Source organism: Phyllosticta capitalensis (assembly GCF_038381095.1).
Source record: "Phyllosticta capitalensis strain CBS 128856 chromosome Unknown BKA78scaffold_10, whole genome shotgun sequence".
Lineage (NCBI taxonomy): Eukaryota > Fungi > Ascomycota > Dothideomycetes > Botryosphaeriales > Phyllostictaceae > Phyllosticta > Phyllosticta capitalensis.
In genome coordinates this window covers 309,365-333,595 of record NW_027117448.1, presented here as the reverse complement: position 1 = coordinate 333,595, position 24,231 = coordinate 309,365, and the positions used below count along the sequence as shown (strand labels likewise).

Sequence of the window (24,231 nt, the reverse complement as noted above, 5' to 3'; positions counted from 1 at the left end):
GATCGCCATATCCAGCCGTCATCGTGCGTGTCTTGTCTCAGTCCTTTCATTCGTTCGCTCAATCGCTAGTTTGCTCGCTCGTAGCGTATGTATCGTGTGTGTAAATGTTGGTGTGGTCCCATCCCAATTCCAATTCCAACCGGGGCAATGCAATCAACAAAAAAGTCTGTTCTACAACAATACGAAAAGACAGAAACCTCAAAATGATAAGAGGCGATCCAGAGGCCCAGCACAGTTGACAACGCAGGCATGGAAGCATCGCGAGGTGACTTGTGGCTGGGAGGAACGACTCGACGTGGTTGCAACAAGTATACAAAGGCAACAACAATAGCAACACAGCCAAAAAACAAAAACGCCGACTCGTGGTATCAGAAATTCGCGCTTCTAGGAAAAACTCGACAACAGGGGTCTTCTTCCGTCCTTTGACGCCTCAACAAACACGGCAAGGCTCATCTCTTCCAACGACGCCGGTGCAGCCATGGCGGGTGCATCAAAACCCGGGGAGCGAGTTGTGCAAAAGAGGCAACAGAGACCATCCGAACACGCACCGCTCCTGCTGCATCCGTTCAACAGGCTGACGGACCCGTGACGGCCAAGGAAGCGTGAAGGAGCCAATCGCGTCCGGTAGGCTGCATCCGAGCGAGAGGTGTGGAGGAAAAATTGCTCCATGGAATTCCCGACCGAACGCCCAGAACATGCTCGAGTCGCTCATTGCGAGCTCGGCTTTGGTGAGCTCGCTCGTTCGCTCGCCCGCTCCCCCATGCGCATAGCGTTCCAGATGCACACCCCGGAATCCCCGGACCCATGAACCTGGGAAAGTGGGGCCAGAGCTCAACAAGCAGCGCAATTCGTCCTATCATTGCCGCTGCGGTCTATCAGAATCCGAATGACTTGCAGAAGCAGAGGGATGCGAAGAAAAAGGTTTGAAAGAACCAACTTTTTGGTCCAGAAAGCCGACGATCCAATCAGCTGGAGGACGATTGTGGCAAAAACGTTGATAAGGGTTGGCGCCAGGGGTAGCGATCATGACCATCCGTGACCCATGTCGAAACGGTGCTGCAGCGCCTTGGGGATCTTGCTCTCCTTGGGCGGAAGATGATGGTGCTTCTTGACGGTGAGTGCCTTGCGAGCATTCTTGCAACCTGCCTTGGTGCGGGCATCGACCGAGATGGTGGAGGACGGGTCGTCGTAGCCTTCGGGAGTGCAGCACTCAATAGCGCGCATGGTCGGAGTCGCAAGCAACTCCCGCATGGTGATGCGTTTGGACGGGTCAGGATGGAGCATTTTGACGACGAGCTTCTTGATGGAGGGGTTGTCCAAGTGTTGAAAGGAGGGCGAGGTCTTTGGATACGCGTCGGGGGAATTGTCGTCAAGGACGCGGCCGTCCGGGTGTCGCTGAAGCCATTCGTCCCAGTTGCGTACGTAGGCAGCGTATTTGACGTCGTTCTTTGGGTCCGCGGTTGCCCAAGGTGATTGATTCGACATGAAGAAGAGGCAAATGGCAGTTGACCAAACATCAACCGCTCGTGGGTCGTAGGGGCATCTCTTGTCCAGAACCTCCGGTGCAATGTATGGAGGACTTCCACAGATGCCAGGCTTGCAGAGCCTGATTTCGCCCATGTTGACGCCGCATTCGCCTCGAGCTGCACGCAGGCCAGGGTGTTCGCCAGAGAAAACTTCCGAGACACCAAAGTCAGAAATCTTCAAATGTCCCTCACTGTCAATCAACAGGTTTTCCAACTTGAGGTCTCGGTGTGCGATACCGTGGTCGTGCAGGTAGCCCACGCCCCGGCAGATTTGCTTGAAGAAGCAAAGACGATCGGCTGCGCGGTAATGTCCGCCGAATTGGGGAGGTAGGAATAGGCCCTTCTTTACCAATGCGTAGAGTTCTCCGTGGGGACAAAATTCCATAATGTGGCTCCATCGTCCGTTGTGCGTGCAGAGCCGGATGCTCTCCACAATGTTGGGGTGGTGAAGAGACTTGCTGATGCTGAATTCAGACTTGATCTTCTTCAGGTACTCGCCTTCAAACTCGTCCCTGTCCTTGGTGCGAAACTGCTTGGCGGCAAACAATCCCTCCTTGACACCTCCGTCCTTTCGGCACATGATGCGCACCTCTGCAGTCGCACCATCGCCCAGCTTCCGGCCACGACGAAAGGGAATGGCGCTCGTACTCTTGAACTCCTTGTCCAGCTCACAGTAGTCGACGTTGAATTCATCCGGTAGAATGGTTGACAGCCGGCGAGACTTGAGACCAGTGCCTTCGGCTGCTCTTCCGAGAAAGGGGCGTGATGCTGGAACATTATCCATCGGCTGCTGGTGCGAGACAGTGTCAGGTAGGGATTCGACGCTTGCGCTCTTGTTGAGAAGGTGGTCCCTTCGCTCCACCATGCCCTGCTTTGTCACATAGTCGTCGAATGTGATGCCGTTGCGGAGGCCATTGGCGCCAGTGTGGGTCTGGGTGTGGAACGGGCGAGGCCCAAAGTCGAACGAAGTCATGCCGTCGTCAAGCGTGCTCGCAGGAGAAGTAGGAGAGGGTGGAGAGAGGGAGTGAGAAGAATGGTTGGAGTCTTTGCGAGATTCGGACCAGCCAGAGATGACGGCGTAGTCAGCTTGAGGAGAAGGAGGATTGGCTTTGTTCGTCTTGGTGTCGGCGGAAGGTGCGACGCGGCGGGTAGTCGGCCCACGTGTGGTAGCGTCCAAGGTGTTTTCGCTGCTGCTTGTGCTGTCGTCGCCCTTCTTGGACGAATTGGTGCGGTGAATGCGCTTCTTGACAAAGGTGCCGATCTTCTTGAAGCCGCCTCTCGGCACAGTATCCGTGGTAGTGGCGCGCGGACGGACGGGACGCGGGCCCGAGAGGGTCATGGTAGCCGTGGCCATTTGAGGATCAGAGGCCTTGTCTACAAAGGCATTCGGCTTGTCAAAGGTAGGCGGCGAGGTCGAGTCGCTCGTGGGAGTGACTGGCTCAGGATGCTCGGCGGCTGACTCGGTGCTGTCGCTGTCTTCGGGGACAGGAACCGAGTTATATTCGGTTGCAGCGGGAGCATGTGGGACAGGTCGCGCCATGTTTTTAGGGGCCGAGACGGAGGGCGAGGACGCGGAGGGTCTTGGGGTGTCTTCGAGGCTCTTGGCAACGAGCATGGCGGCAGGGCACAGTCGCGGCGCTGAGCTTGGAGGTGCGGGTAGCGAGACGCGAGGGTGAGACGGGGTTGGCGGCTGCAGAGGGCGGCGAGGAGCGGATTCTCAGATGTTGGAGCAGACGGTCAGGATGAGATGGATGGCGTAGCGGCTTGGCGTGGGAGGGTGGTGGAGGAGGAGCATGGATGGAGGGAGGAGGGTGTTGTATAGGAAATAGTGGTGGATGTTGAATAAAGGGACGAGGAGGAGAAAAGGGTATAAGTGGGCAGTGGAGTGGCTTGTGGAGAGTGGTAATGTAGTAGTGTAATGTGCCCTGATGGTGGGTAAGACGATGGCCTGCCCTGGGCCTGACGTCGTGGGGACATGAACGGATGGATCCTCAGAGCGCCTCTTTTGGCTACTCCGGATTTGAGATGCCGGACACTGGCACTGCAGGCTTCCCCAGACGTGCCAGTGCCACCCTCCAGCAGATGCATTCCACTCCTGCAAGCATTCGATGCGGAGCTCGTGGGGTGCACGCCTGCAGCCTCGCCTCGCATCCTCTCGCTCAACCACGACTCACATTTCCACGGGAATACTCTACCACTGCACTGCACCTGCGGAGAAAATTCTTCGAACAAAGCCCGCGTCTCTTGGCTCTTGGCCCTCCCCAGGTGGCGGACAGCCCGATGCTCGACTCCAACGTTGCGTCGACACATTATCCAGCGCGGCCAATGGGCTATTCTGTGCCTCCATAACCGCTGTCCGATAGGCCCTGTCGGCAGAGGGTACGGCGCTGTGCGACACGAAACACCTCAGCCCATCAAACCCAAAGCAAATCAGAAAAAACCGCTCAACGCTTTTCCTGACATCTGCCAGGCCCGAAACAGGTGCGCGCCCCCATCGGGACCAGCCTGCCCTGCGCAACTTGGACCTACCAAGAGCCACGTCACGACGGGCCAAGGACCAGCTCAACCATCATCTCTCTACCAATACTCCAAGACAGCTCTGCTTGCGATCCACCGCCCGGGACGCTTGCGAGATGGTCCACCGCCCAACCCGTCGACTGCACTCGTCGCCGTGTCGTCACCGCTCTCTCTCTCAGCATTCCGGCTAACTTTTGTGCGACTCTCGGACTTGCTCCATTTGACCGACCTCACGTGTGCCTTGATCAGCCTCTTTAACCCAGCAACCACCTTGTCTGTGTCTCGCATTTGGTCGAAACAAGGGGGAGGCCGACAAACGGGAACCTGCCGCGCCCGCCCCCGCGCCCTCTCCCGTCCGCTGCCAAACCACGCCGTCGACGTCACCGGCGCCGTCCTTTGTAACGCTGGACCATCGCTTTCCGGTACACTCTCCAATCCGCATTCTGTAATTCAGCTTGCAGTAGCCCAACCTCAACGGCCAAGAACGCCTGATGAGAAAAAGCAACCGTCGTCGACAAGCCGCGGCACATCGCCATCAGGAACGGAACCTCCATGTCGCCAGGGGTCTAGGGACCAGTTGCGCAGTATATCTGCCAATCGGAGCGCGGGAGATGAAAGGGTCGACTTGCCTTGAACGGGCGGGAGGCGGATGTACGGACAAGAAGCCGAGTTCATCTGACGTGTGCCAGCCCTCTATCCTTCCTCTCAGCGCTGCCAAACATCAAATCGACCATCCGGCGCCCCCTATGCATGTCTTCATCTATCTGCCTACAGCTGGAGATTCTCGCGCATCATCTATTCACGACCCCTACGTTCAAGGCGCCGATCTGCTGAACCAAACAATGCTCCAGGAAAACCTTCAACGACTCCTCAACACCCGCACTGCAGCCGTTTAGGCAGTGGTCCGTATCTTGGTACCACCGTGTCACGACTTCTACATTATCCTCGGCCTTGTCATCTAGGCACGGAGCTCTCAACATGTCGTCGTCATGTATGTCAGCAAAGTAAGCTCAGCTAAGCTTCGCAACGACGGCATCTAGGGGCTTAGCGTCCCGATCCACCGAAGCGTCGTCGTCTCCATCACCTATTGCTGTGCAAACGAACAACACCCGTCGCATCTAGTACTGCAACAGCGGCAGAGGTGCGGAGACGCCTTGGCGATTCGCGTACTGAGTACAACATGACGGCTTCCATGGTTCTGGAAGACGCGGTTTCGAGACGGGAGTGTGGACGGCGTCGTGCGTATGCCGCCAAGCAGATTGGAAACGCCATGGCGATGCCGTGATCCGTAGTCCTAGATGCTGTTGTACTGCGACCGATATCGCAGAGAAACCGAGGTGGCTGCAAAGGTCGCCGTGCCCACGCTGTTCCCATTTTTGGGAGAAAGTAAACCTGCTTCCTAAACTTCTACATTTCTTGCAACCCTCAGATGCCCTTCCGGCGGGAGAGGAGATTTCTGACAATTGCAGCTAAGTCTCGATCTTCTCCGCGTAAAAAGGTAGGTGATCTTTCCATCACGAGTCGAACACGGTAGCTTCTGCTTGTCCTCCAGCATTTGAGGCTTGAATGATCATTACTGCTTGCATGGAAATTTCCGTGCCGAAAAGCTCAAGAAAAATGTATTGCCAGCAGGCACTTTCAACAGCTGTCTGTCGTGTTCAAGACCCATATCATCAGTATCATCAGGCGGCAAGAGCTCGGCAGCGCAACTGATTGCCATTGATTGCAAGGGTGGGCGACCAAAGCTTGGGTGTGGGCCCGGAGACGATTGCTCGTCGCTCAAACTGCTGGATTAAGCAATTCAGCTATCTCACGAGTCAGACGCTTCTCGAACCGGATTGGTATCGCGACTCCCCAACTCAGCAACCTTTCAACAGCAAAGTTTTGAGAGCTGGGAAACATTGAACCAGATCAGCATCACGAAAAATTTTCCATTTGATCGAAATTCTCCTGCATTATTCAATTATCCCTCTTTCTTATGTGCAGTCAACGTGGCAGCCAAACGTCAATGGCGAGGTGTCTACCTCTAAATGACGTTTTCTTATCACCAACTACGAGCAGTGGTCGGCAGACAGGTCACTGAAGCCGTGGACGCTTTGATTGCTGGATTTGGCAACTCTCCAGGCGATGCAATGCAGGTGCATGACGCACTCAGAAACCACGCCGTGTATCAACACCCAATGAAGAGTCGCAATCGAGCAAGCGAAACCCCTAGCGAGCAGCGTATATCTTGACCCCAATACCCCACAGAGACCCACACGCGCCTCCAGAGCAGCATGTCCGCGCCCACTTTTGAGACTTGGCTATAACGTCGCGCAATCCGATTCAGCATTCGAACAAGAGGCAAAAGACTTATCAACATGGCCCGTATAAAGTCGAGCTGCGGGACTTTTTTCACGTCCCGACGCTGCTCGCTTTGTTTTGCTTGCTGCAGTCAAGATGCATCAGGTTGCTGAGCAAAAGACGCGCCCCGTCTCCAAGCTTCACGACATCTACCGGGGAACCATCTTTCAAGCCGTCATTCTCGGTTTCATCAGCTTCACACAGCCTGGAATATGGTCAGCCCTCAACAGTGCGCACTTCCAGACATATTCGCGAGAGACAATACTGATAGAGCTTGCCAGATTTGGGAGCTGGTGGGCAGGCTGAGCCCTACGTTGTCAATGCCGCCAACGTCATTACCTATGTGTAAGGAAAATTTCGGTTCCTGCGGACATGAGCTCATTCGAAGCAGCATCATGACATTCGGAGCGCCCTTTTCCAGCGTCGTCAGCAACATTATCGGCGTCAAATGGGTCATCGCCTTTGGGACACTTGGATACGCGCCCTATTCTGCGTCGCTGTACTGCAATTCGGCGTTTGGGACCCAGTGGTTCCTGATATTCGGCTCCGTCACTTGCGGCCTATCTGCAAGTCTCACGCAACCCCAACATGCCAAAAGTCGAGCGCTAACACGAACAAGGCTTCCGCACTGTGGTCTGCAGAGGCTACGGTTGCCGTGGGGTATCCAGAACCGGCCCGCAGAGGTCTTTGCTGCAAGTCAACCCCTCCCACTTATCGTGCTTGTGCTAACGAACTGTTGCAAAGTGAGCATTTGGCTCGCACTGAACAAGCTGGGCTCCATAATCGCATCCGCCATCCAACTCGCCCTGAACAAAGACGGCAGCGAAACCGGCTCCATCTCGACAAAAACGTACCTCGTCCTCATCGCCATCCAGTGCCTCGGGCTGCCGCTGGCCCTGCTGCTCGCACCTCCCGACAAGCTCGTCCGCACCGACGGCAAGACACCCACCTTCTCCCGCCACGGCCGCAGCTGGCGCGCGCAGACCAAGGAGTTCTTCCGCATCCTGCGGCGCAAGGAGATGCTGCTGCTGATCCCGGCCTTCATCACGTCGGAATGGGGGCAGACATACCAAGGGAACTACCTCGCGGCGTACTTTTCGGTGAGGGCGCGCGCGCTGATTGGCTTTCTCGTCGCCGTCGTTGGCGCGCTCGTCAACCTGCTCGTCGGCTCGTGGCTCGACACGCGCTGGGCCAAGCGCTCGACCCAGGCCCGTTGGACCTGGTGCCTCACGCTGGCCCTGTTTACCGCCATGTGGATCTGGTATCTGGTTGTCCAGATCCGCTGGGCCAAGGAGGAGCCCAGCATTGACTGGGACGACGCCAATTTCGGCGTCGGCGCTGCTCTATACATCTTGCTCCGGTACGCACCCATGGCCTCAAACCCCCTTCCCCTCTCCCCTCCCCTCGCCCCCGTCCTCTTCTTGCTAACACGTCACCCGCTGCTACAGCCTCGCCTTCGAAATCATCCTCGTGTGGCTCTACTGGGCGGTGGCGGCCTTCGACGCCGACGCCGACGCCATCTCGGTGACGGTGGGCATCCTGCGCGGCGGCGTGTCGCTGGGCATGGCGCTGTCGTACGGCGTCGGCGCGTCGCGCGCGGCGTCGCTGCTCACCAACCTCGTCATCGCCCTGACCGTCTTCTTCGTCAGCGCCCCCTTCACCACCTGGGCCGCGTGGCTGGTCCCCGAGCGCCTGATCGGCGAGGACGATGATGGCGAGGTCATTGATGGTGTCGTGGTGGAGACGCGGGCCGCGGAGGAGGCCAATGCCGGTAGTGATGCCGAGGTCGAGAAGTTGGGGGTGCAGCCGAAGGGCGAGGCCGTGGTGTAGATGGGCGGTTGTGAGGAGTGCTGGCACGGCTGGCTCTCGATTGGGTCGACCATGAAAGGGCTCACCCGTCCTTACATATCCTGTACATGTTGAGCGAAACAACAAAACAAAACAAAACGTCCGTCTCCCTATTATTCCGTGCCACCGCTTTTGATGCCGCTCCATTCCCCTTTCATCACTCTTCTACCAGTTGGACAGGTGTCGTGAGCGAGCGCCATCAATGGAAAGCGGCAGAGGGTTTTTTTTGTTTCGCTCGCCCCCCTGATTTCTCCAGCAAGCCAAATAATTCCGCTGACAACGACACGACGGAAGTAAAACAGCAGTGTTTTCTTTGCGGCAGATGTGTGTTGTAGACTTTGTCTGCTGGCGATTGAGGCAACAGAGGGACGCAAATACACTCGCCTGCCGCGCAGTTGCATAAGAGTTGGTCTTGTCGTTGCTCTGGTGTGGCAGTCCTGTTTTGGGGTTTCGGTATAGAATTGTATATCCAGTGTGGAAAGCAACGCAACGCTACGCAACGCAACGCAAGAAGAGCTCTTTCTGCGTTGTCGTTGCTCAGGATAATAAGAAGTGCCAATTGCATTGTCGTTGCCCTTATTGCCGTCGCTCTAAGAGGGTCAGGGGTTCGGGGGCAAATACCGAGAGGCAACAAGGGCAATAAGGGCAATCAGTAATACATGTTATGTAGACTGCCGTTGCTTTGGCTATACCCTTAGTTGCGTTGAGCAACGTAATAAGGACAAAAAGGCAACTTATGGCGTTGCTTACCACACACACTGTGTATACCAATCTGGTGTGAAGGAGACCCGTGCCTTCACAACCCTTTCACAATGGGTTCACTTGCCTTTCACACGATTCTCGTCACCAAAACCCTTTCGCCGTTCAATCGTCCTCCCTCTCTTTTCCTTTTTCTTCAGCCACCTCCATCATCGCCCTCGGTCCCTCAAATCTCGAGTCTTTCTTGCGCCTCCGCTCTCTTCACTCACGATCGTCGACGCCACTTTCCCGAGCTCGACACCACCATCTCCTCCGCCGCCGCCACCAAATCTTCTTTTTTCTCCTCTCCGCCCCACAACCACCACCACCACCATCATCATGTCGTCGCCGCTCCCATCACCAACGACGACGCAGGAGGCCGCGGGCGGCCCTGCCACCACCACCACCAGAGCAGCGGCGCGGGCGTCGTTGAAGCGCAAGGCGGAGAGCGTGGAGGACCTTCCCCCCCTGATCGATTACGACAGGGTCATCAAGAAGCTGAAGCGAAAGGTTCGTCCTCCCCCTTCTACCCCTTCCCCTTCCCCAATCCTCCGCCGTCCTCCCACTAACACTTTACCACAGGGCGAATTCGAGCTCGGCAAGCTGCTCGGCCGCAATGTGGCGGTCAACCGAGCCAACGAGGCGCTGGTCGCCAAGAACCACGCGCTCAAGCAGGAAAACAGGCGGCTCGAGGGCGTCGCTGCGCGGGCGCAGCGCAAAGCCGATCGTCTGGATCGCAGGTACGACGCGGTGGCGAGGCACGCCGTTGAGCTTACAAGAGCAAATCGGGAGCTGGAGGATCGGCTCTGGTTTGCGAAGAGGGACGTCGAGCTGGAGGCGGTGGAGCTGAGGATTGAGATGAAGTTTGGGGAGGAGGGGGACGAGACGGAGGACGAGACGGAGGACGAGACGGAGGACGAGACGGAGGAGGAGGAAGAGGAGGAGGAGGGCGACAGCGATGACGACAACGACGAGGTCGACAGCGACGACGACGACGACTACGAAGACTCGTGAGGAGTTTGGGTTTGGGTTGAAACTTGCTTGGTGTTGGTCTGGTGTTGATGAGTTCAGGGGCAGAATGACCGACTTGCGGTGGTCTGGAATCCATCCTTTATCTTGAAGTGAAGCTTTACACCAAGGACTTGTGTGACATGATCTTACCTTTGCTAAGTGTGCTCAACAGAGCAGTCGTCCATATAAAGCTGCTCCCGCTCCTCCTCTGTTGACCTCAACCTGTCAACCCTCGACTTCTCATCCTCGTGCAGCGCCAGCTCCAACACCTGCCTTTCCACCTGCGGCTCCATCTGCAAGGACATCCGCCATCACTGCTTCACTTAACCCATGCGCAGGAAAGGCTGAGCGACACCATGCCGGAATTCCCGGTCGTCAGGGCCATCCAGGAAGCCATATGGCTGGAGCATCAGCGTCGAATGACTGACCAAGCTGAGAGCCCAACCAACGAATGCGCCATGACTCCTCAGAATGAAGGCTTCTTGGAGTTGACTTCACCTAACAAGCGCGCCATGAGGGATCAGCTTGATGAGGAGGAACACCCGGCAAAGAGGCAGAAGAAACCTGTAAGTGACGCGCGCAGCAGCTACACGATGACTCCTTGTGCGCGCACTGACTGTATGACTTGGAGGAAAACGAAAACTCTTCGACACAAGATACCCGGATGTTTGCGTCAGAGGAGTGCGCTGTTCTCATGTTCCGCATCTACCAAGCCACTCAGGACGCAAGGTCCAAGGGAGTTGCGGCGCCGGAGCTGCGTGGAGCGTTTGAGACGTTCAGGGAAAAGTTTCCCGCCGCCCTCGCTGTCGTCCAGCACGGCAGTCGCCTCACGTACCCGGACCTGTTTGGCAGTATTGAAGGTGGAGATTCCGCATCCCTGGACACGGAGACTCCCCAAGCAGCAGCTGCGGTTACTGATGGCAAGATCATGAACGATGGATCAGGTGCTGAGATACGCAAGATGCAAGAACAGATCAAAAGTCTCCAAGAGGAGAACAAGCAGAAGTCGGAAGAGGTAGAAAAGTCGCAGGAAAAAGTTGGTGAACTTCAAACAAGGGAGGCTCGACTGATGGAAGCTGCTGCCGCGACCAACCAGACGTTGAAGGAGACCAAAGGCGCTCTGGATCACGCGGACGAGACGATCGATCAGCTGAAGAGCGATGTTAAGAGCCTGCGGACACAACTTTCCGTATCCCAGAGGGATGTTCGTTCACTTCAAACTCGGAACACGGATCTAGATCGCCAGTTGACTACCTCGGACAACGAATTGAGGCTGGCAAGGAAAGAACTGGCGATAAAGATTCACTTGCTCAGCGCGGAGACAGTGGTCAGCGACTCTTTGCGTGTACAAGTGGCAGCAAACGCAAAAAAGCTCAAGAATGAGGCTGCGGAGAATGAGAAGCTTCGGAAGAAGTTGGTCACAGAAGCAAACGCGGTCTTTCAGCTGAAAACAAAAAAAGGGAAAGAGCGTGGAATACTCCCCCAGACTGAGGACGATGATAAAGTACCCCTTATCCGGAGGAAACGTGGTCGACCACTTAAGGGCGAACCGAGGTCATGAAGCTGCTGCCTTTGAATGGCTTGCTGTTTGCGACTTTGACACATTCAAAAAACGAGGAAGCTTGCCGGTGGATGGGGACTGCTTCAGTAGCGGAGGGTGAAGAACGGAAGAACAGCTCTCATCAGGACGGTCAGTCTTCTTCGATAACTTCGGTCTGATTTTGCGGCGGAAAAACATACAGAGTGAGGATGGGTGATCAAAGTGCAATTGAGGGCTGATGGGCTCCCGGATTTGACATGTTGAGGGTCCGGCCTGCGGCGAGAAAAGTAGATAGCTGATGATATCAAGAGCTCCAAGGAGTTTCCAAACATCTAAGTCAGGAAAAAAAACTCAGCAGGCAAAGGAATGTTGAAAATCCATTTTGGAAGCGCTGCAGCGAAATGATGTCAGTTGTCCCCTAATCGATAGCGTTGCTGGGACAACACTGGCGCTAGCACAAAACAAGGCAAATCTCGCAACGCAAATCCCCGAGCCCCTCCAACTCCAACCCTCCCTCGCTCGACCTCTCGACGCATCCTCGCCACCCACAATCGCTTGCAAAGGGGACGTAACCACGAATATCTCGCTTCTCCAAATTCTCGGCCGATCGAATCCGACAACATGGCGGGCATCAAAACCACCTACGGAAAGCGCTCCAAGAAGACGACGGCGTTTTGCAGCATGACAGACCTTTTTACGAGCCCGATCGAACACACCGCAGTACCCAAACCAGCGAAAATGGTCAATGATGACCTTGGAGATATTGCAGAGTCTATGGACAGGCTGCGGATAGAGCCTGATGGAGGCAAGAGCAAGAAGAGCGAGACGCGGCAGCGGGCTTTGCAGCAGATCGATAACAATGTCTGCTCCCCTGTCCGCCGGCGGAAACCAAAAGCTGCCTCGGTAGACGCGACCGAGCAAAAGACAAAAGCAGAAACTGTGTCCCCTCCTCGATCCTCCAGAAAGACCAAACCACAAGCACCACCAGCTGAGTCACAAACGGCGGAGACAATGAGCAAAGGCGATGTTCAGACCATCGAAGAGGAACCGTCGAACCACACGAAGACTCCCGAGAGAGCGATCAGATTAAAGGAGGAGACACGAAGCTCGGCTTCCCCGAGGACATCCGCCAGGTCCTCCAAGAGCTCCAAGCACAGGTCCACCAAATCTGGACGCACCAAGACACCATCCGTCATGACGGCAAAGCCTTCCCGCTCGGATCCGTACGCATACCACACTAGAAGACTACTCCGCCTTTGCTCGGACCCGGAAGGCAGATCTGCGCCCAGGCCATTTGAAACATGGGCAACCAGCCTGGAGGATGAGTTCAACGTCTTGAAAATCGCCGAGGCATCGTACGGCGAGGTTTACCGTCTGGCGCACAAGGAAGAGATCCCTGGCTTCAGCAAGTCGGACGAATCCGTCATCAAGATGATTGCTCTGAAGCCTCCGCCAGAGACGGTGAAGCGGCCAGCAGGAAAACGAAAGACCAAAAAGGACCAGGAGCTGGAAGAGCGCATCGAAAACATGAGCTCTGTCAAGTCCGTCCTGAGTGAAGTCAAGCTCCTGCGACGCATGTCGGAAGTGCCGGGATTCACCAACTTTCGAGAGATTCACATTCTGCAAGGTGCGCCCTCGGATCCTTTCATCAAGGCCTGGCGCAATTGGAACGACGGACGCCCTGAAGAGAAGCAAAGCATCTTTCCCGACCCCGGTGTTGAGGGTAGCTACGATGCAACACAGCTTTGGGCAGTCATCGAGATGCAAGACGCTGGTAGTGATCTGGAGGAGAGAGATATGGAAACCGTCGGCGGCATCTTCGGTGTTTGGGACATTTTCTGGGGCGTCGCACTGTCATTGGGAAAGGGCGAAGAGGAGGCACATTTCGAGCACCGAGACATGCACATGGGCAACATTTGCATTCGACCCATCAACTCAAACAAGCCCATCGCAGCGCCCATCAATCTCTCCCAGCTTGAACGTAAGCTCAATTTTACCGGCCTTGAAACCACACTCATCGACTACACGCTGTCGCGAGCACAAATGACGTCTCCAGCCGAGCACCCCGAGCCTGCTCTATCCGACATTGCCTTTGAGGATCTGGAGCCGCAGGAGTGGCTGTTCGAAGCCGACTCGTCCGAAGAATACCAGTACGAGATCTACCGGTACATGCGTGGCGCTGTGTTCCTGGACGACCCGCTCGCCGACGTTGACGCGCGCGCAGACGAAGCCAAAGAAAAGGGCCGCTCCTGGTGCGGATTCCACCCACAAACAAACCTCATGTGGCTCCACTTCCTCCTGTACGAGATGATGGGCCGGATCGAACCAACTCCAAAGACGAAGAGAGGCAAGGGGCGGACCCGCACCAAGAAGGGCGCGCCCAAGTCGTTTGACGAGGAGCTTGTCAAGAGGAAGCAGCAGCTGGAGAAGACGCTCAACAAGGTGCAGGATATCTTGGATCCGGAGAACGTGCCTACGTCTGGCATCTGGTCTGCAAAGGACTTGATCGTGCTTGCTTTGGATGAGGGCTGGCTGGATGAGAAGGATGTCATTGCCGACGATTACTACGACGACGAGGAGACGAGCATGCCCGAGGAGGGCGACGTCGAGGCAAAGGGCCCGTCGTCGCCGGCCACGCAGGCGGCGGATTTGGTGCGTGCGTGCAGGCTTTGATGAAGTCTCTTCAGTTCAGGTGTTTCTTCTCGACACTTGGAGATTCCTTCTCTGCATGAGCCTGGTGTTTGGATCGGAGCGGCATTCGTGTTTGAGGCGTAAATGAGCGGACGGCTTGCATTGGGATCGGCGTAGTCGGCTGAGGTTGCGTATTGATACCATCACATTACTACAGTTAGGCGTGAATATTCTTCTTCTGCTAAATACTTCCACTGGTTTACGGGGAGTGATCGTGTGGGGCAACTCGAACTCAGAGTTGGAATGTATGAGAAGCAAGTGATGACTGTGCTGACATCCTGCTTCTTGCCCTCATGTACATACACTGCGTCCATTTCACAACCCCTTTGCGCGCCAGTTGCCAGTATTTGCGGTCCTCATTGATTGAGTTCCGCACGGACGAGCTGGTATCGCTAGCAATGCAAGCAGATTGCGCGACTGACCGATTCTTGATTGCGTTGATTGCGTTGATTGCGTTGATTGCGTTGATTGCGTTGATTGCGTTGCGTTCGTTGCTATCCACAGAAAAGTGGGAGATGCAGGTGGCTTTAGACGCGTGGGGCTAGACACTTTGCAAGCCAGCTTGAGCACCTTGACGAAAGCCATAGTCTAGGCACAAGAATCACAAATGCTGCACAATGTCGCCATCTACAGCATCGCCGGCAAGTACATGTTCAGACAACTTGTGCGAAATGCAGAGAACGCCATAAGTGGAGGAGACATGGAGGCTGCCTACGAGGAGCCTTGCGGAGCGGGGCTCAGAAGTGTAGAGCAACATACGCTGCCGCAATAAGGCAGTGTTAGGGGCACTGTCGTAGACAAAAGGCTCCTGTCCCCCTTAGGCCATGCCCAGGCTAGCCAGATTTTAGTTCACTATATAATTTGGTCAAACCGCCAACCTTTCAACGACGATAGGCCTTCGGACCAGGTCAATATACCGGCCGTGGCTGAATGGTGATGATCGACTCTGCCATCTCAGTTAGCCATACTGCAGCTTCGTCTGCATGCCGCGAGACCGGGGATCAATTCCCTTAATCGTCGTTTTGTTTTTCGTTTTTTTGCTCTCTGAGCCCTGCCTAATGTCGGCAAAGTTATCGGTCGGCATGGAGCGCACTGGACGCTACCTGTCAGGACCCTTCTTTGCAAGACTGGCGAGCGAAATGTACGCCACAAGTTCTCATCGAGATCTTCGTCAGTTCGTCGTCGCTTACGCGGCAAAGCACCTACCCTACCTCTACAAGTCCTCAGTCTTCAGAAGCTTGATGAGCGACCTTTATGGCTCCCTGGATGAGCTTATTGCTTACATGGCGATGAGCAAGAACCAGCTGCGGGAGTGCGCGGAATGCAAGACGGCCGTGCGCTGCGATTGATGACCAGTTCAGGCCTGGCAACCCCGACACTTGGTGGACTTGTAGCCGATGCGGCACATGCAACGCTTTTGACGACTTGAACGAATGTCGACACATCGGCGAAGACGACAGCACGACTACCACGGTGCCTGAACAGGCCGAAATCTCTGCTCGTCCAAGCAAGCGAATGCGAGAGGAATGAGCGGTGTCATTACACGGCATACGTAAAACCTTTGAATCCACGAATGTCGCCTACAGGAGGAGGTTTGGGGGTTGGAGAGACGGTCTGATGGAATTTTGGCGTGAAGACTAGCACTGACATTGCGGGCATGGGACTTCACGGGCGTTGGAGGTCGGCTTTAGATCAGTTGAAGAATATGTAATGCATTCTGATTTCCCACTGCGCCGCTTCCAATACTCTGTCTGAGCCCAGTCGCTAGTGATTGCGCTCAGGACCGATTGTGGTGTTGAATTCTGCGCGAAGGGATTGTGGATCTAACCCAAATCGTGTTGTGTTACCGTGGTACAACCAGTCGCTGGCAGCGCAAGTAGCCGGCGCGACCTGCGCGTCTTCCACGCGACGACCTCCGCGCCGACCCGCGCCAGCAAAGCTGAATCGCAGTTTCAACAACTTCCAAAACCACGACACTCACCTCCTTCTACCAGCTCCAGAATCCACCTGCGGCACTTTCGACGGTGAATTGCGAGCCGCAACGGCCCTCAGCGACGCTCGCAACTCACCTGTGGCGATAGAAAGCTTAGCTCGATACGATCTTGCCTCGCGTTGCTACCATGGGCTCGATGCCCGGTATGCATTCCCTTCACACATGAACGCTTTGCTAACTCCAGCACTTCAGCCCTCAGTGATCGCTTCCAAGCTCACGTCGACAGCAAGTTCCAGCTGAAGGATTACACAGACTTCACAATTCATTGTCAAGGCAAAGAATGGCATGTCCACAAAGTCGTCCTCGCGGCTCAATCAGAATACTTCGCCAATGCGTTCAAGCCAGAATCACCATTCAAGGTATCCTAGAATCCCCCAAAGCAGTAATTTCAGGCTCTAAGATGGTCTTAGGAGGCCCAGACTGGAACCATTCACATGGAAGACGAAGACGATGACCCAGAATTCATCTTCCTGCTCCTTTGCTACTGCTATTTGACTCGAGAAAACTTTGAGCAACGCCTTCTGCAGTTCGCCCATGAAACATTCGCAGAGGTCTCGAGGAAAAAACGCTGCCAGCGTTTGTTCTGCGACGTCATCCTGTACGCGACCGCGGATAAATACCGTTTCCAAGGACTTGTAAAGGATCAGAAAGCCAGAATCGATGTTGTCATGGAAGATTTCCATTCGGCGCCTTGCTCGGCTGAACAAATAAGAAATTTGTCTGCACATTACTTTTCAAGCCTGGCAACAGAAGTCTTCACCCGCACCCCGCGGCGAGAAATCCACGCCCTTATTCTCAACTACGCGGCAAAGCACATCAGCTACCTCAACACATCCACAAGCCTCAAAGCTCTGATGAGAGACTTTGCTGACTTCCACGACGAGCTGATTGACCAAATCGCCACCAACAAGAAGCAGCTCCGTAAATGTGAGCATTGTGATGGAAGGCAATCCGTCGAATTCGGCGATGGATACCGTCGTGATCCTGACACAAAACTTGAGTGGCAGTGCTTCAAATGCAGCATGATCAACTGCGTGGACAGGTTGAACAGACCGCCTGAAGGAGGTCACAACAACAGCACAACGTCTGTGCTCGACCAAGTCGACCTCTCTTCGCAATTGACGCAATTGAAAAAACGGAAGCGAGAGCAATAAACCCTGTCAACACATGGCATTCGCCAGGCCGGATCGACGCGGCTAAGTCGCTTCCAGGAGTTTCGGGAACCAGGAGTTTTGGGGATTGGAGTGGTTGGATTTTAGAGCTGCAGACAGCCCTCGAAATGGGTTTATGGGATTCCACCGGCTTCTCAAATGAGTTGATGAAATCATAGTTTTCAGGAGCCTCTTTTCTAAATGCATTGCGGAGTGCTCCATTCATTAGAGGCCCCCCTTCCGACCCGCAAATACGCTGGGATACCTGAATACCGCACATACTTGACTGCTTTTTGTAACTCCATCCAAAACACGTTTAGGAAGTCTCAGTTGATCCTTGTTGCTTGTACTGTCCTGATCAATAGCTGATTCAAGAACAATAGTCTTCTTTCCCATTCCTTGCTCCGTGTACCTATGATTCAAGCTTACACGATCCATACCATTCTTTCATGAAAAGATGGTGGAACCACATTGGATTCGGAAGTTCATCCAGTGGGGGGGACCCTTCGCTTTCTGCATCTTTGGAGTTCCATGTGGCAGACATCTGTATGCGCAATCTCGCGCCCCCTCGGCTTTGCTGTCTCCTCTCCGGCGACAACTTGGAAGTCGGCTTCTTGGTGGCAATCGCTGTTCCGCATTCAGTGCTAACGTTGAATTGGTTTCTCCAGGCGGTGGGCGTCACAGCCCTCTCCTTCTACGAGTCTAACGACCTTCCATTTCACTCACCTTGTTTGCTTCCATTACTATTTTGAGTTAGTAAACCGTCATGCGCGGCGCTCTAGATTCTCGTTTGCTCGCCTCTACCGCTACACTTAACATCTTGAATGCTGTCTTGATTTTTCCCCTCCATAAAAGTCGGAATACCAACCATCTGGATCATGTATGGAACAGCTTGTTCTTGAATGGAGGAGAGAGGTCCATTGCGGAACAACAAACATGCGTTGCGCGCTGCACATGCTTTCGCGCAACCTCTGCCGCGTTAACTCTAATTTTCCCTTGGCGCAACGCGGGACATCATCGCTTTCAGAACCTGGGCCGTTTCACAGACACAACCATCGAAGTCCACCACTTTGTCCATCATGGCGTCTGATGGCGCCCCCGAAGCTTCCGACGCAAGCACTTCGCGCACGGAGATCCAACCTCTCTCGCGCGACTACCTAGAGCGGTTCTATGACAGCGACTTCTCTCTAGAAGAACACACAGACTGCACAGTTCGCTGTCGGGGTGTGGAGTTTCGCCTGTACCAAATTCTTCTGGCGGCAGCGTCGCCGCACTTTGAGAGAGCTTTGAGCAGAAATCTGCCATTCCAGGTATAGTCCACGATTTTCAATCGTTTCAATTGCGAGTTGGAACATAAACTAAGATACTGCTAGGAGGGGCTAAGCGGAGTCCTGGATCTTGGCGATGATGATGATCCAAACCTGGTGAAGCTTCTGCTCAGCCTCTCTTATTTGACCCAGGAGAGGTTCGATAAAGAGATCGTGCGATACGTACATGGCAACTACGAATCCTACAAAGAGAAGACGGTTGGCATTCTCGCCTTTAATATCGACTTGTACGCAATAGCGGACAAGTACATGGTTTACGGACCACTAAAGGTGGCCGAGACCGCCATCGCCAATCAGATGGCCAAGTTCCATTCCGACTCGAAAGAATCCGATGCCTGCCTTTCGGCCAACTCTTATGTCGCCGTGGCGGCAAAGATGTTCGCCACTCCGTGCAAAGATTTGCATCACATGGCTCTCAACTTTGCAGCCAAGTACCTCTCTAGCCTCAAGCACTCGCGGCAATTTTGGGAGATGATGGACGACAATTTTGCCTTTCGGCATGGGCTGATTAGCTACCTTACGAACAATCGACCAATACGTCTCAAGTGTCATCACTGTGAGGCGATGTGTTTGGTTACATTCGGCTGGGAGTTCACATCTACTCGCAAGGAATGTCTCAAGTGGAAGTGTAGACAATGCAGAGGAGCAAACACCATTGGCAGTGTCACTTACAACTCATCCTCAGACAAGGGCGAAGAGGTGATACAAAAACATCACAATCTAGTGGGCACCCTTGTTGACGAGATCGAGTCATCTTCACGAGCTGGAAAACGAGCACGAACCACGTATTGACTCCCACTTTAAGGCACGCGCAAGTGTCACGACACGCCAAATTTGCAAACAAATTCGACACTTGCCTTCGAGCCTTGGATGGATCGAAAACACGCCCTCCAACTCAACCAGTAGAACGCCTGTTGACTGTTGGTCCAGTCACGAACAAAAGCTGCACCGGATCGAATCCAAATCAAACCCTCGGTCTAGTACAGTAGTCAAAAACATCTTCCTTTTGCCCGTTTTCAAAAGAATCCAAGTCGACGCGGCAGGACTGCGCCCTGTGAAGTTTTGGAGTCAAGGAGTTTTCGGAGAAACAGAGTGCTTTTCAGCCACAGAAAGGGGCGAAAAGGGGCTTCTTGCAGTTTAGTATCTGCAAGTTGCGGAAGATCCTGTCTATTTAAACTCTGATGGCCGTCTCACATTATCTCATACCTCTCTCCGTGATCCTGGTTTTATTGAGCAGAGATCCCTTCGATTTGCGCTCACCGATGTACGCGCCTTGTGTGCCTACCTAGTCAATTGAGACTTGATTCTTACTTCATCGGTATCCAACCCGAATTTGAACGGACGGCTTGATAGCTTGGGAAGGCGATTAGATTTCTGACTCCGCCTCCATACTGCTAATGGCGTGACTACATGTACTTGCGCAACCAAGTGCCTTGCAATTGACTGCCTACCTGACGATCAACTGCGCAACTGGCTGCGTGATTGGCTCCGTGATTGGCTGCGCGACTGGCTGCGCGACAACTGCCCAAGTACCCGGCGACTGACTGCCCCTGATGATGTCAGGGGTGACTGTGCCGAAGCGCCCAGGCCTCCACCTTCATCAGTTCAATTACCCAGCGACTGAACGACGCGCTGGAGAACGCGCTGGATGACACGCTGGACGACTCGCTGGTTGGTAACTATCTGCCTTGGGAGGTGCGGTCAGAAATCTGAAAAGGCGGGGTCGGAAATCCAAACGCTCTTGGGAAAAGGGGATCGTTCTTTGAATTCGGTGTCGGCTGTGCCTACCATGGTGTTAAAGCCGTATCCACTCTCTCCATTGCGTCAGTAGAGACGTCACTCATTCTGCCACCAGTCCCGCTTCGTGTATGGCATCATCCCCTGACATAGCAGCAGACACGCACCTATTTGGCGAGCTGCTCTGCTCCCTCTGGCAGAGACCAATCTATGAGCTTCCCTCTGCATTCGCTCAACACGGGGCAAGTTAACACCGGCCAAGCAATCTTACCTAGAAGTCTTGTCAATCACTCTCTATGCTAGGAGTAATCACAGAATAGGTAAGCCGTGCACCAGAGAAAGGCTTCCTTGAATTGGAATTTGAACAAGTCTATTGCATTCATCAGTAACATTACACTCAGCAGCTTCAACACGTTGGACCGCTGGAACACTCCCGCTCCTGCTGATTCAGCCAGCAATCTCCAACGATGAGAGCCAGTGATTTCAAAGGAGCAACCAGACGTCGAAGAGACGGAGGAAGTTTCATCAGGGCCAGGGGCAGGAATCCAACCCCATTGCAAGTTTGCTGTTGACCTACGTAGCTACCCCTTCCATTTTTCGCAAGCGATGCCATGCCATGCAATCGCCATACTCCACTCCCCGCGCCCACACGATCCATCGCCAAGCCTCAAGTCCTCAACCCGGGCTGGGCTGGTCTAGGCCACTCGCCTTACAGTCTTGAAAAAACGCAATGGCATGCAACAACTTCCCCTCTGCCCAGCATGACCGCTTTGCACCGCGCCGCGCTCCGCATCACACCCTCCTTCCTCAGTATGAATGCACAGCAGTACAAAGCGTGCCGCCCGCGTACAACAGAGGCGGACGCATAGCATACTACAGACAGAACAGTGATGACGCTTATGACTATGCGAGCAAGGAGATCACACAAGCAAGCAACAGAAGTTTGAGGGAAGGACTCTCCTCCGACTTCCCAACTAGCCAACAGCACGCGCAGTGCGTCAGTGACCACTACTGCCATAACACTACAGCCGCCATGAAAATCCCGTCGTCCCTCTACCTGCTTGCCCGCCCGCTGTGATGGAAGGCAAGTCTGAGGACTGACTTCCGTAGAGACATCATCATTGGGCCCACGATTGAGCTAGACGAGCTACCTCTAGGAAGAATGAAGACACCAGCTTCCACGACACACGCCTTTCCCAACGCATACATGCCCATCTCTCTATGTCAGTCTTGCGGCCCCTGACTGCCTGCCCCAAAAGATGAAAGGATGCCAACGACTACCGTATGGATGAAGAGGTAGCGTGCTCGTTTCCAAATCTCCCACTCTCAGCCGCCCCTACTTTACTCACACCACTCGTCTTCGCATACGCTTGAACTTCACCCGTTCGACACTCACAAGCCACCCGAATCAATTACCTCACTGCTCATCATGCACGGAAAGAAAAGTCTGATATGATTGCCTCTGCCTCTTTCACCCCTTCCTCTTCAACCCTCATCCCCACACTCATCCCCTCCTTCACTACCAACACTATACCACCACACCCCACCAATCCATGAACCAACGATGCAAAAAGCCACACACACCAGCAAAAAGAGACCAAAACGCAAAAGAGCACCTCCCGATCCATCCACCGACCCATCCATCCATCCGTATCCGTGCAAACGTACGTACGTGCATCAATCAAGCGTGCCTCCAGTCCTTCCCATACCATACCATACCATACCATCCCAGTCCAAAAGGAAGAATACACCATCAAACCAACCCAAAAAGCATAGAAAAAGGGAGAATTCGTTACATGCGTACCACCGTACTTTGGTATGATGCCAGCCGGCCACCCGCCCCATCTCTCCAGTCGTCGCATCCGCTTCACGTCACGCGTGCACGACGCACACTCACCACTTGACCAAGCACTTGCGTACTTTGACTCTTTCCAATACATCTCTCTCTCTCTCTCTCTTCTTGCCAATGATTAAGCACCTCGTCTACACAGTCGCTGCAGTCGCAGCACTCTACGCCGCAGCCGGATTGCCCGTCACGACCTTTGCCTGCTGGCCGCCGCAATCCGGAATCTGGACGCCGGGTTTGAGCTTGCGGTCGATGGTCATGAGGCCCCACTTGTCCTCCCACTGCTCGTCCTTTGTGTTGTAGCGGACCTTCCACGGCTCGTCAAATGTTTCGAACCTAGTCACGAGGGGTTAGTTGCCATTCGAAAACTGTGCTCAGGTTTGAAGGAGAAGAAAAGGACTCACCAAAAGTACTCGGTCTGATTCTTGAGCGCCTGGCACACCCAGTCGCCCAAAAACGTGTTCATCTCGTCAATGCCCGCCACGCTGCCCTGCGTGTCGCTCGTGCAGCCGGCCTCGGTGCCGCAGTCGTTGCCGCCGGCGCTGGGCCAGCCCGTCTCGCTGATGACGTGCTTCTTGTTCGTCAGGCTCTTGGTCACGGCAACGTCGTGGTTCTGCCAAAACGACCACGTCCAGCTTGCGGCCTGCGGCGCCTCGACGCCCGCGAAGAACGGGTGGATGTTGGCCATGACAATATCGACCTCGGTCGCCAGCTGCTCCGTCCAGTTGTCGCCCAGGTCCGACGTCGCCAGCGGCAGGTCCCAGTTGTGCGTCGTGATGTTGTCCTTGGTGTCCTTGAGAATCTTGGCGAGCTCCGTCTCCGACATGTCTTTGCGGTACAGCACCTCGTTGCCGACAATGACACCGGCAAAGGGGTCGCCGCCGTGCTTGTCCAGGATGCTCCACATTTGCGCCATTTGACGGTCGTTGGTCGTCTTGTTGTTGCCGAGCCAGGCGCCGAGCCAAACCTTGACGTCCTTGATTTCGAGCAAGTCGAGAGCAGCCAGCACCATTTCGGTCTGGTTGCAGTCGGTGCCGTACAGGCGAATGGCCGAGGTGAGCTGGGTGAGAACAGCCACATCGAGAGTAATGTTATTTTGCGATGGCGGGTTGTGAAGACAGTCGGGGTACTGGGCGTTGAAGGGTGTGTAATCCATGCCCGGGAAGACGCGGTGGAGGTCGGGGTTGTTGAGCAGCTTCTTGACCTCGGCCGAGTCCTTGTCATATTCGCCGTGGCTATCGTCGTCCTTGTGGCTAGATGCTGGAGCCGAAACATCCTTGCCTCCCTTTTCAGCGCCGATGATGCCGCCGGCGACGGCACCGGCAATGATTGCAGCAATAATGAAAGCAATGACGAGTCCAATGATGAGCTTGCGCTTCCTCTTAACAGCTCTCTCCTTGGCCGCCCACTCCGACTTTTCGCTGGCAAAGCCGTGGTTGTACTCTCCGGGGCCGCTGCCTCCCATGGGAACGTAGTTGCCGTGACCATCGGGGTCCCTGTTGGACAGGGCGGCGGCGGCAGCGCCAGCACCAGCCGCGCCGCCCGCCGCGAGGCCCTTTTTGCCAACCCCTCGACCTCTGTGGTAGGCGGCAATATCGTCGTCGTCGTCCTCAATGTCGTTTGGGTCAATGTTCTGGAACGGATTCGATCGCGAGCGGTATGGATCGTCAGCGTAGACTCCGTCATGGCTCAGCGAATGGGAATCCGGGGTCGGCAAGCTTCCGTGGGACATGGAATCTGAGAGAGCACCGCCCTGGGCCAAACCCTCGCGAGAGACGTTGGAGGCGGTAGGATCGCGGCCCATGATGTGCGTCGCAGGCGGGACGTAGCCGTAAGGCGATTGGTAAGGTGCTGAAGAAAAAGGTTAATTCCAAGAATGCGACAGTGGCACCCGCAGACCGGGAGCGCGAAGAATGCGATGCAAAATCGACGGCGCTCACCTGAATTATTATCCATTCCGGG

General features: G+C 54.8%; 9 protein-coding genes across 9 annotated transcripts; 7 read left to right on the top strand and 2 right to left on the bottom strand.

Annotated features, from left to right (window-relative positions):
• Positions 1–1,023: 1,023 nt before the first annotated feature.
• Positions 1,024–2,310, bottom strand: BKA78DRAFT_256373 (kinase-like domain-containing protein; the record flags this gene model as incomplete). Its single annotated transcript, XM_066885081.1, has 1 exon — positions 1,024–2,310. The coding sequence occupies one exon, from the start codon at positions 2,308–2,310 to the stop codon at positions 1,024–1,026; it is 1,287 nt and encodes a 428-aa protein (XP_066740279.1).
• Positions 2,311–3,501: 1,191 nt separating this feature from the next.
• BKA78DRAFT_298690 (uncharacterized protein) lies at positions 3,502–4,677 on the top strand (the record flags this gene model as incomplete). Its single annotated transcript, XM_066886950.1, has 1 exon — positions 3,502–4,677. One exon carries the CDS (start codon positions 3,502–3,504, stop codon positions 4,675–4,677), a length of 1,176 nt encoding a protein of 391 aa, XP_066740278.1.
• A 1,805-nt stretch (positions 4,678–6,482) lies between these two features.
• BKA78DRAFT_256316 (major facilitator superfamily domain-containing protein) lies at positions 6,483–8,216 on the top strand (the record flags this gene model as incomplete). The annotated part of the gene is made up of 6 exons (XM_066885074.1): positions 6,483–6,615; positions 6,668–6,731; positions 6,778–6,934; positions 6,985–7,082; positions 7,135–7,746; positions 7,835–8,216. 6 exons carry the CDS (start codon positions 6,483–6,485, stop codon positions 8,214–8,216), a joined length of 1,446 nt encoding a protein of 481 aa, XP_066740277.1.
• A 1,095-nt stretch (positions 8,217–9,311) lies between these two features.
• On the top strand, positions 9,312–9,986 carry BKA78DRAFT_355851 (uncharacterized protein; the record flags this gene model as incomplete). The annotated part of the gene is made up of 2 exons (XM_066891976.1): positions 9,312–9,482; positions 9,555–9,986. The coding sequence occupies 2 exons, from the start codon at positions 9,312–9,314 to the stop codon at positions 9,984–9,986; spliced, it is 603 nt and encodes a 200-aa protein (XP_066740276.1).
• A 353-nt stretch (positions 9,987–10,339) lies between these two features.
• Positions 10,340–11,474, top strand: BKA78DRAFT_355850 (uncharacterized protein; the record flags this gene model as incomplete). The annotated part of the gene is made up of 3 exons (XM_066891975.1): positions 10,340–10,549; positions 10,615–11,396; positions 11,444–11,474. The coding sequence occupies 3 exons, from the start codon at positions 10,340–10,342 to the stop codon at positions 11,472–11,474; spliced, it is 1,023 nt and encodes a 340-aa protein (XP_066740275.1).
• Positions 11,475–12,049: 575 nt separating this feature from the next.
• On the top strand, positions 12,050–15,744 carry BKA78DRAFT_382465 (uncharacterized protein; the record flags this gene model as incomplete). The annotated part of the gene is made up of 3 exons (XM_066893035.1): positions 12,050–14,175; positions 15,285–15,526; positions 15,576–15,744. The coding sequence occupies exons 1-3, from the start codon at positions 12,145–12,147 to the stop codon at positions 15,742–15,744; spliced, it is 2,442 nt and encodes an 813-aa protein (XP_066740274.1). The 5' UTR covers positions 12,050–12,144.
• Positions 15,745–16,127: 383 nt separating this feature from the next.
• On the top strand, positions 16,128–17,752 carry BKA78DRAFT_322980 (uncharacterized protein). The gene is made up of 3 exons (XM_066889161.1): positions 16,128–16,350; positions 16,400–16,566; positions 16,618–17,752. The coding sequence occupies exons 1-3, from the start codon at positions 16,335–16,337 to the stop codon at positions 17,359–17,361; spliced, it is 927 nt and encodes a 308-aa protein (XP_066740273.1). The 5' UTR covers positions 16,128–16,334; the 3' UTR covers positions 17,362–17,752.
• A 685-nt stretch (positions 17,753–18,437) lies between these two features.
• On the top strand, positions 18,438–19,544 carry BKA78DRAFT_360360 (uncharacterized protein; the record flags this gene model as incomplete). Its single annotated transcript, XM_066892410.1, has 2 exons — positions 18,438–18,668; positions 18,732–19,544. 2 exons carry the CDS (start codon positions 18,438–18,440, stop codon positions 19,476–19,478), a joined length of 978 nt encoding a protein of 325 aa, XP_066740272.1. The 3' UTR covers positions 19,479–19,544.
• A 2,889-nt stretch (positions 19,545–22,433) lies between these two features.
• On the bottom strand, positions 22,434–24,001 carry BKA78DRAFT_257034 (glycoside hydrolase superfamily; the record flags this gene model as incomplete). The annotated part of the gene is made up of 2 exons (XM_066885148.1): positions 22,434–22,605; positions 22,674–24,001. The coding sequence occupies 2 exons, from the start codon at positions 23,999–24,001 to the stop codon at positions 22,434–22,436; spliced, it is 1,500 nt and encodes a 499-aa protein (XP_066740271.1).
• Positions 24,002–24,231: the final 230 nt, after the last annotated feature.